General features: G+C 42.7%; 1 protein-coding gene across 1 annotated transcript; it reads left to right on the forward strand.

The window, feature by feature from the left end:
* Positions 1-2,988: 2,988 nt before the first annotated feature.
* elavl3 (ELAV like neuron-specific RNA binding protein 3) lies at positions 2,989-10,525 on the forward strand (the record flags this gene model as incomplete). Its single annotated transcript, XM_081374248.1, has 7 exons — positions 2,989-3,075; positions 4,934-5,150; positions 5,238-5,341; positions 8,168-8,321; positions 8,850-9,075; positions 9,510-9,548; positions 10,198-10,525. The coding sequence occupies 7 exons, from the start codon at positions 2,989-2,991 to the stop codon at positions 10,523-10,525; spliced, it is 1,155 nt and encodes a 384-aa protein (XP_081230374.1).
* Between the last annotated feature and the right edge of the window lie 887 nt (positions 10,526-11,412).

Consider the following 11,412-nt stretch of genomic DNA (forward strand, 5'->3'; position numbering starts at 1 on the left):
AGGGGAGATATTATGCATCCACTGGTTTGGATTGAATCAGGCAGGACAAAATTCCTAAGGCTTGCGATGCTACATAAGAGATAGCGAGAGAGGAAACGGCTAAATGTCACGCATGGAAACGGCCAAATGCCATCGATTTCTTCTCGAGTTGCGTTTCCGTCCTTTTCTCTCCAAAAATATAACGACACTGAGAGTGTAAATAAGCAATATGAGGGGAATACAAAGGCCTGAGGGAAGCGTTTTGGGCGTGTCTTCTCGAAAAGAAGACAGCGATGGCACGAGCTCAGAGTCACCATCTTCACGTAGATTTTCTGTGAAAACAATAACAACAGCTCGTGTAAATACGAACAGGTGTTTGAAACGTATCCATGAATGAGCGATTAAAATGTTAGGATTAATTTATGACGTTTAACTCTTCAGGCCTGCTCTACATGAAGAATATTGTCAGGTTAATCGTCTTTGTTTCTTGCCAAAGGACGTGATAGCTAACACTAAACGCTAGATTCGTTACCACGAAGACTTAATTTGTAATTATTAATTTAATAGGGTACTATTAAAAATTACACAAGCCTCCTGTCATTTTGCGTTTGAGGTTAGAGGCCTCTGTTCTTGACAAAATTGTCTGCTGTGAAGGACAGCCTGCCTTGTTTTATAGTGACCTCAAACAAAAGGCGATACGAAACGACGCGCTTCCCTTTCATTTAAATTCTCAATAGATGGTGTGATGAATGAACGCCGGGCCCTTCGGCTTGTTGTTCCGCAGTCCTCCGTGAGCACGAGCCTCTACCGCAGTGCCAAGCACATAAAACCGTTGAGTCAGATAACCTTCTCCAGGCGCGTACACAATTCAAGGACAAGGACATCACAACGATACACAACACAACACAACGGTCTAAACATACGAGCTCCTCACTAACCGTTAGTAAAGAGTGTTGTCAATCAAAGAAAAAGACGGCGTTTTAAAAAAAACGTTATGCTGGACAGTTTAAACTGTCAGGGGCGTTACGCACGTTATAGGATCACAGGCCTCGTCTATTGTGAATCGAACCGCTCATTATACAGTACATACACTGATTTTATAGGCAAAATAATGACATTAACTTCTAAATATTACGGCCAGGCCATTTAAGTTTAAATTTATACATACATACATATATAAATATAAATAAGGAAAGACTACCTATAGGCTTTTATTGAATGACATTATTGATTTTTAAATGTATATGAGGTATATTTGTATTATGTTTGCTGTATTATTATTTTTATTAATATTAATAAATTGTCTTGTAGAATAAGTCAAAGTGAAGGCAGTTGCAATGTTCATTGTTCCCGGAGAGTCCCGCAGCCTCTGGCCTCGACACAAAGCGCTACTGTTTACATTAATATTCATAGTGCTGCCATGGTCTCTGTAGAGGAGGAACGGGTGGCTCTTTTGTTCGCTTGTGTCAATACGTTTATTCAGCAAAAAGGAGCTCGGATTTGTGAATGCCCACAGAGCACACGCGCACTTGTCCAATCAAAGGACGAGAGGATAACGATTTTAAACGATTCGTAGAGGTGTTTATTTATAAAGACGACATCAAGAGCTTAATGTCCACTTGATAAAATGAAGTCCGCGGCACCAATGATATTTTGAAGGTTGTTGTCCATGTCGAGCCACTCCCGAATTCAGCACTCTGGATAGCGACCAAAGAGTAGGCTAGCATGAACACTGCTAGCCCCTTTTCCCAAACGTTAAACGTTTTCTGGCGTTTTTGCAAAATTAGGCCTACTAGTAATTTAAAATAGGAAAAAATTTAGAAAAATAACGCTATTAGGGAAAATATAAGAAATAATTGTGCTTTCGCGCGATAAATCGATGATCTTTCGCGCTGCAAATTTCACGAGCTATTACCCCAATTCACCGGTAAAAAAATAAAAAAACAAAGATAATGGTTTATCCGTTCAGTTTTGACTTGTGTCCTGTTGTTTTACAGCTGCCACTGTGATCCCTTAAGCTGCAGTGAGAGTGTGGCTAATGCCTTTTGTTTAAGATAATCCTGTAATCTGTTACTGAAACAGCCTATTGGCAATCCAGCGTTCACATTTCAGTCAGGAGGCTCGTCCAGACTCGTACGCTTATGAAATACAAATGATCAAAATTAAGGTCTGCATTAGGCATCAGAAATGTCAAGAATACAGATTCATTTTCCACAGCCTAACGTTAACAGACAATGCTGGGAATCGCTGGCTGACACTGGCAGTCTGAAAATTAACGTTGACATGATACAGCTACATATTAGATCAGCCTTATGCTTTATTTGTTTACCTCACCGGATCTTGTGCAAGACTGTGTTTATTTTAAGAAAATGGCTTCCTCACTCACTGCACAGGGACATTAAGGAAGTGACGTGAGCCAGTAGTCTTCACAGTCAGATTGCTCTTTATCTCATGCTGCTTTCAGGCCTGTTTGTAAATAGCGTTCTCTGGCATGATGCGCTTATGACTGTAGATAATGGAAATGTATTTTGAATTATAATTAATCTATATTTCTATTTCATCTAACAAATATGGCAGCAGTTAAACCAAGTGGCTTCTTACATTTGTGTATTGTGACATTCAACAGGACATTTTTCAGGGAAAAATCGAATGAAATTTCCCCTTCTGTCTGACTGTCAAGGCTTGACGGTCATTTCAGCAGACTCTAATCACAGACTCACTAAGAGGAATCTTTGCAGTCATTTATCCTGATCAGCGCGCTGGTGGGAAGGTAATAGGTTTTGCGTATAAGAGATGCAGGGCTCTTGTTTGCGTGTGAGTCTGGGTCCTTGTGTAGGCGATGCTGATGCAGTGCATTAAATATTGAGGGAGAACTCTCCCAGAAATAGAAAAGTACAGGCTGGGACAGGAACGTCAAAGCCTTCTTCCATGGCCACGTTTTGTTTCGAAAGCCCTATTTTTAATAGCATAAAATTCAGTTTATAAGGTGTGTGATGCTTAAGGAGCACAATGGAAGGAGTCTCTCGCCTGTCTCTGCGATTCATGTATTTTGGGATGAAGCGCTCCTCCACCTCTACCTCTGCTGTGCTGGCGACAGTATCTGGGCTGTAAGACAGTGTACGTGTCAGTCTGTGTGGCCGAAGAGCCTGTGCGTTGTGTAACTCACTACATTCGTCGCTGAGGAAGGGTGGCTTGCCACAGGGAGGTTTACTTCAGTTCACGAATCACATTTGCCCTGATCCTGTCACATTGTGTCAAGACTCGCTCTGTTTGTGTCAACGCTTAGACAGCGCCTGTTTGAGTAGGTTTACATTCTGAACCCGAGATATTTCCTGAAATATACAGGCTATGGGCTACTGCCACAAAAGATGCCATTTTATCACTATTTGATTGATCAAACGAACGACCTTTTCTTGGAAATTCCTGCTCGGGTGGCAGAGAAATTGTCAGTTTTGCCTAGATCCGTGTTTGCAGCGCTTTAATAACTCGCCTCCCTGAGCTTTCTCCTTGTCAGTGTCAATTTGCCTGAGATGTAAATTCTGGCGGCCCTGAAAGCTTATTTTATTAATGCAAGACAAAAAGTGAGTTTAACCGAGCACTAGTTCTCGAACACTCAACTCCAAGTGCACATACGACATGCACACATATGTGCGAGGTTTGCTAAAAGTCAAGAAGCCAGCCAATAGCAACAGTCGTCAAGCTGCTGTTACCTGGGCAACCTGGTTAGAGGTAAGGCTCAAGGCAAGAATAAATTCATTCCACTGAAGAGACAGAGAGCGTTACAGAGAGGCAATACTGAAGGGAGAACAAAAGAACAGACTACCCACACTATTAGGAATTCACCTGTTTGCGCATCTGATCGTAAATGCTTAATTAGATATCATTATCATTTCATTTCCAATTACGTTCATATTATTAATTATTTGCATCATCCACTTTCAGAAAAAAAGCTGTCACTGGGCTGGTACCTTTTCAAAAGGAACATATAAAGGGTTCATTAAAGGTACATATTAGTACCTTTTGAAAAGGTACCAGCTCAGTGACAGCTTTTGTACCTTTTTTTTTCTTCCTGAGAGTGTAAAAACAGAGGGACACTTGTGGCATATGATTGTGCCTGTTGATTGTGGGGATCCCAAAAAAAAAAAAAAATCACGGATGCATTGTTAATTAAGACACCCTGTTCCACCCCAGGGGCCGTTCCGAGGGAAGAGTGCTTTCAGTCGACTTACGATGACTAATATATGAACATACATTACACATGCCGATTTGTAAATTCTGGAGAGTACCAGCCTTCGGGAAAATGTTTTAAAAAAATCAACATAAGTCACAAAAGAAATAAAAATGGACGGATCGCTTGCGGTACGATGAGGAGAAATCGAGTCGTGCGTTGTGACAGAAAGGGACCGTTAAAGACAGAAGTAGCTTCTACAACCTGCATACATCTGTTCTTTGAAAATCCCCTATAGGCCAAATTAAACATCATGTGCTCCACAGCAACACGGATGAACCGAAGACCCAGCACACACACACTCTCGCTTTTCACATAAACAAGGTGCCAACGCCATCTCCTCTTTATTTGTCTAGACTCCCACTTTTTGAAAGAAATTATATTAAAAAAAATCTGTTAGCAAAGCTGAAATGACAACTATTCTCATGCCTACACCGTCATCCTCTCACAGGCTAGTGATGTAACGCTGTTTGACCCTGGATAGCATAAAGGGGGGCTGGGAAAGAGCGAAAGGACTGTGACATCTGCAGGGCCAGGGGCTGATGGAGAGAGTTGAAGTGAGGGAGGAGGTCATAGGAGGAGGGGAGGTGGGATATTGTTCTCCTCCAGCCCTCTACCCCTCAGACACATTGATTTTTAACCTCTCAACGAGGACACCCCTGAAATCATGCGTTTTCAACCAAACTGCACTGTCTTAGTCTTAATTTGTAATTTTTCCACCTGCAGATAATTAGCACCATGGAAACTCAGGTGTCCAATGGTCCGAGCGGAACCAGCCTGCCAAACGGCCCCGTCATTAGCACTAACGGTGCCGCGGACGACAGCAAAACCAACCTGATTGTCAACTACCTGCCTCAGAACATGACCCAGGAGGAGTTCAAGAGCCTGTTTGGCAGTATCGGAGAAATCGAGTCCTGCAAACTAGTCAGAGACAAGATCACAGGTAACAACGCGGCATGTCTTGATTCGGTAGGAAATGTTTTGCATTAAAGGGTGGTTTTCAAGTGCATTCTTGTTTGTCTTATTGCAGGCCAGAGTTTGGGTTACGGCTTCGTAAACTACGTGGATCCCAATGATGCCGACAAGGCCATCAACACGCTCAATGGTCTCAAACTGCAGACCAAAACAATCAAAGTAAGAGAACCGTCCTCGCCGAGCCCAAGCTCCTCAAATCGCTCGATGGGGAGGAAGTAGGGAATGAAGCAGAGCCCAAGACAGACGTGACAGCAGGAGGGGAGGTGAAAGGGAGGGGCGGTGGGAGGAATCGTGGCGGGGACAAAAGGAGCAGAAGAAAAGAGAAAGTGGAGGTCAGAAAGCAAAGGGTTGTGTGCAGGGGTGATTGTGATGGAAATGTAATTAGGGAGACGCAATGTGAGGCTTGGAGGTCAGCGAGGAGAGCCCCATCTGCCTCCAATCTTGGCTAATTAGGGCCTTCTTTGTCCCCAATTCAGCTGGGTTTTGGGGTGGGGAAAGGTCTGCTTGGGCTTCTGAAAGTGAGAGATTAAACAGTCGGTCCGCTTCTCCACCTGATCACCACACATCAAAGATCGCAACAAATCCGCAAGAATCCGCAGTTAAGCAGCTTCTGTGGACTCAGCGTGTGCTTGCATGCATTCATATTGGAGATAAAGATGTGAGTTGTATGATATAGGCATGCATACAGAGCAGTTTCATTCCTTATAGTCTTAAGCAAAGCACTGTTATTCCAGTGAACAATGACTGCAGGCCATGGGCGAACATTATTGGCGTAGTTGTTTAAACCGATTGCTATTGTCCTAATCGTCTTGTTTGTTCAGTGCATTCATCTGGCATCGTTCTCTGACATTCAACGTTCGTGTGCCCACTGCCCTCAAATCCTTAAGCCGGGCAAATGTCATATTTTCCATGTCAATACGGCATTGTTAGAAAGGTAGAGACGATAGCGAGGATGGGAGGGAGCGAGGGAGGAAGGGAGGGTGACGGGGCGCAGTAGCAAAGGCTAGGAGGGAGCCGAATGCCAATGACAGGATTAGGAGCCATATGGGCTGCAGGCACCATCTGTACTGTGGGAGAGAGAGGGAGAGGGTTAATTATGGGGCAGCATCCCATCCCTCCAATAGACCCCCCCCCCTCCAGTCTCTGCTGTATACTCACCCACTCACTGCACAATTACACCCCTACCTCAACAATACCGCTGCTTAGTCATACTGGCCTGCAAGACTCAAACACGCATATGGTGGAAAAACACATCATTCTGCCAAGGTCTGATGGCGAAGCGTGCTATAACTTGACTGGGCGTTGTAAAATGTCTTGAACACGTTTAAAATAGACTCCTATTTATTATAAAAACAAGTTTACTCGCTTAACTTTTTTTGTTGTTGCAGTAATCGCACACATAAAAGGTCAACAGATTCAAATCTGTGAAATGAAATGCTTTGTCCTAGAGCCCGCCATTGAAGAAAATGGTTAAAGACAGAAATAAATTATATTAGTAAATAAGTAAAGAGCATTGATAACAGGATAGGGTTGGGGTTATAAAGGGTTAAGCTTTATAAAGCTTTAAGGCAATATAAATGTAAAAAAAAAAAAAAAAAATATATTCAATTATATTCAATATAAAATTAAATGAGTTAGATTTAAAAAAAATAGTAAATAAGTGTGTGTGTGGGGGCGGGTAGTAAAAAGAATGTAAGGGACTTAAGGCAATATAAATGTTTAGAAAAAATAATAAAAAAAGTAAATATATTATATTAAATTACATTATGTTATGTTAAATTAATTGAGATGAAAAATACCATTGGAACAAAGACTATAAGACTATGACTTTTTTTTTTGGAAAGATGATAAAGAGTATAAGTAAAAAGAGATAATATAGAAAAATAAATAAAATACAAAAGTAGAAAAAAAGATATAATGAGTAACAAGAATTCTTTTTTAAATGGAGTAAAGGTCATACAGCTTTTGTATAATAATATAAGTAACATGTCCACATATCAATGAAAAGTATAAATTCTACTGTTGAATAAAAACAATCGAGAGTTTTTGGAAAGTGATGATGGTGCTTTTCCATTAGCATGAATTGGTATTGAGCTTTTTATTTGATTTGCTTTTTTTTTTTCATTGGGTATTTAGTGAGGGCGTGTTAGGGAGTTGTCAGGGACGCTGGACATCTTGTAATCTGTTTACTTGGTTTGCCGGTTGCCAGAGGAGCAGTTTCCCCTTGAGAGAGAAGACAAAGGAGAGATGGAGAAGAAGGAGGGGGCCAATCTCTTTATCTCAAAAAACCACATGCGCACACACTGACACCATCAATCAAAGTCAGCCCCTTTCCACCAGAAACTCATAAATATACATATTTTATGAGAAAAATCTGTTCCCATCTCAAATACGACTAAGACGGCTCGGTGGGGGATTTTTAGGAAATATAGAGGGGAATATAAAAATGAGATGAATATTTGAACGTCAAAATAAATGCCTAATTGGACTTCATATTACATGACACACCCCAGAGCGGAACAGGTTCTAAATGCTGCTGTCTTGTGGAAAATCACCGGCTAGAAAAACAGCCCATGATATCAAATTTTCCTCACGGCTCCCTGAGGGAGCTGGTCTCAAATCAGCTCAGAGGGTGTCGAAGTGTCTTGGGGGGTGGGGGAGTGTGAATGTCAGAGTGGGTTCGTGTTTCTGCTGTCAGGAGCACTGCGAAGCTGAAGTAGTGTTTAATAAGGGAACCGGGTTTGGTTCGAGTGAAGTGCGGATAAGAGACGTGGATTTTAAAGGAAGGAGGGATGAGAGAGAGTGGGCGGATGTCTCGCCTTTGAGCGTGGCACTGCTGTGACATATCCGCCTCGACTACACTTGAAAGTTTTGCACTGCTGGGAGTTTTAGGACTGTCACAGCTGTCTTGATACATGCTTCTTAATAATATTACAAATCCTAAACTGCAGCTCCAATTTGTTTTGTGTGTGTGTGTGTGTGTAGGTGTCCTACGCCAGACCCAGCTCAGCTTCCATACGTGATGCCAACCTGTATGTGAGCGGGCTGCCCAAAACCATGAGTCAGAAAGACATGGAGCAGTTGTTTTCCCAGTATGGAAGGATCATCACCTCACGTATCCTGGTAGACCAGGTCACAGGTAAACGTTACCTCACTTCCACAAACAGCGTACGCACCCTGGGGGAGGATTACAAATCTAATTAAAGCTCTGGATGTGACGCAAAAATAAAAAAATAGGGTAGGCTATATGCTTCACAGTCAACATGAACTCAAAATTAACCCCATTTACATTTTTAATGCACATTCTTGGCAGTGTTAATTTAGTATCATTGAAATAGTATTGTAGTTTTTAATAATATTTTGAATTAGTTTTTATTTTTTAGTTGTAGTCATTTTTTGTCATGGCTATATATTTTGAATAAATGTTATGTTAACCAAAAGCCAAATTCCTATGGAAGTCCAGCCCATATTTTTTTCTCTTTAACTATACTGTACTATAATATGTTTTTTTTTTCTCATGTTAACATTTTTCTTTGTCTGCTTTATAGAGTAGATCATAAATCACTATAGTATAAAGTCTGGATTAGCCCTGTGTCCACACATGACTCACTTATCTGCCATTTTAAATTCACGGTGCTTACATTACGTCGCTTTCTGTCCGGAGCAGGTATATCGCGCGGAGTAGGTTTCATTCGGTTCGATAAACGAAATGAGGCAGAGGAGGCCATCAAAGGCCTGAACGGTCAAAAGCCGCTGGGTGCCGCCGAGCCCATCACCGTGAAGTTCGCCAACAACCCCAGTCAGAAGACGGGACAGGCCCTGCTCACCCAGCTTTACCAGACAGCAGCTCGCCGCTACACCGGCCCTCTGCACCACCAGACTCAACGCTTCAGGTACTGCCTCCACCCTCAGCCCACACCCCTACCGCTGCCTACTCTCCCTCTGACGGTTTTCCTTTAAACCGCAGCACGTTCACGCCATCAGGGGGATTGACAAATCACAATGGGTCTAACTGAGGCAGTGTGTACATTTTGAAAAGAACTGCCCTGCTTAAGAGATAAAACACAGTGTGCGTGCGTGAATCAGTCATGGCACGGATGCATTCAGAAGCACAAACATGCGCGCAGTACTCTCGATCCATCGCCTGAGGGCTCTGTAAGCACTGCGTCAGTGCGATGGGCGAGCCGCGCCTGTTGATTGGTGGATGCGGTGCCCGGTAAAGAGCTCCCCCTGGTGGCTGAAGTGGCTCCATGAAAACGCTTTGCTGTGGTTGTTGGATCTTGCAACTAATATCTTCACCTCCGTCACTCTCCCTCTTGCATTGCAGACTCGACAATTTACTAAACGCCAGCTACGGAGTCAAGAGGTAATTTAAAAACAAAAGGTGTGCTTTCAAAAGCATCCATGCCTAAACAAGCTCAAACAAAGTGCCCGGAATACCACCTGCTGACTTAAGGATTAACATTAGAGATTGATTTGAGAAAACACCATTTCAGTAGACTAGACTGACTTAGCTGATATCACAGCAGGACATTCTGGCATGGCTTTGTTGAACCTTTTTGTTCTTTTGGTTGATTCCTCGATCAAACTGTATTTCTGTATTGAACTAACATTATTATTTTTTTCAGTTTTGGTTGCTTTAATGTTCTTTTTTTCCACCAGCATGGACATACAAGGTTCCGTTTGCGTCTCCTCTGTTAGTTCCAATTTTCTGTTGATTTGTTTCTGATTTGCCTTCATCCCTCTCTAGGTTTCTGTTTTGCTTAGTATCGTGATTTTGTTGAACATTGTGAATTCTGTGTACTATTTCTAACAGGGAATATGACTAGTTTGGTTTGGTCACCAGATAATATGACTAGATAATATGATAGCTGGCCATTTTCTTACATAGGCTGTGGAGATCGAGCGTCCGCTTCTCAAAGAGACAAAAATGGCAGGAGCATGTGGTAATGAGAAGCACGCTGTGCTGAACTTCAGAATGACACCCATGGTAGCTCTCCTTCTTTCCTCCCCAGATTCTCCCCGATAACCATTGACAGCATGACCAGTCTAGCCGGCGTCAACCTGACCGGGCCCACTGGAGCTGGCTGGTGCATCTTCGTGTACAACCTGTCCCCGGAAGCTGACGAAAGCGTCCTGTGGCAGCTCTTCGGTCCGTTCGGCGCCGTCACAAACGTCAAGGTCATCCGTGACTTCACCACCAACAAATGTAAGGGCTTTGGCTTTGTCACCATGACCAACTACGACGAGGCAGCCATGGCTATCGCCAGCCTGAACGGCTACCGCTTGGGCGACCGTGTCCTGCAGGTCTCCTTCAAGACCAGCAAGCAGCACAAGGCTTGAAGGAAGGCCTAGTCACTACTGCTCTTTAACATGTAGGGGGAGCTACTGAGCTCCCTGTACATTCACTCTACATGGGCCTGGACTGAGTCTCTCTCTAACACACATACACACACACACACACACACACACACGTTTAGTTGTTTCGAACAAAAATACACAAGTAGAGTTGTTTTTCTTTTCTCTTAACACAACATGCTAGTCCTTCCCAATGTTTGCCTGTATTGAATTAGCAGAGGTGCGAGGCGAGGCTGGGGAAATCCATGAGGAGGGACAGTCTAATGAATGTGACAGAGAATGTCTGCAGAGATTTAATTTAATTCAGGCAAAGTAAGAACTGGTCAAAGAAAAAGAAAAAGTAAATCAAATATGTGCAATTTACCCAAAATATTGCCCCGGTAACTCTCCTGTCTGGCTTCAGAGGATGTAGTCACTTTTTTACACTTGGGCATTTTGAATCAGTGATTTTTTTTAAAGAGAAAAATGATTAAAAACAGTGTTCTCATATATATTATGATATAACTATATATTCAACATTTAAGGTGGTTATAATAGCCAAAAATGTAAGCATTTTCTAGAACTTTGAATACGGTTTCCTGGCTCTACATTAGGTTGCAACCTTGCCTTATGGCACCAAACACACACCTTACTCGAGGTTCAAAACCCAACAGCAACTGAACAAACTGTGTGGATGGTAATCACAAATCGAGAGGTCACCCGGGGGTCATCACAATCACCTCAGCACGCCGAAAGACAACTTTCATCACAGAGACACTCGCACATCAACACACACACACACACACACACACGCACATACGTAGCTCCACCGGAGGGCATAGCGAAACTTCACAAAACATAGCGACCTAGAATCTCCTCGTATCTTTCCACTC

Source organism: Scardinius erythrophthalmus, assembly GCF_964197995.2.
Source record: "Scardinius erythrophthalmus genome assembly, chromosome: 1".
Classification (NCBI taxonomy): domain Eukaryota; kingdom Metazoa; phylum Chordata; class Actinopteri; order Cypriniformes; family Leuciscidae; genus Scardinius; species Scardinius erythrophthalmus.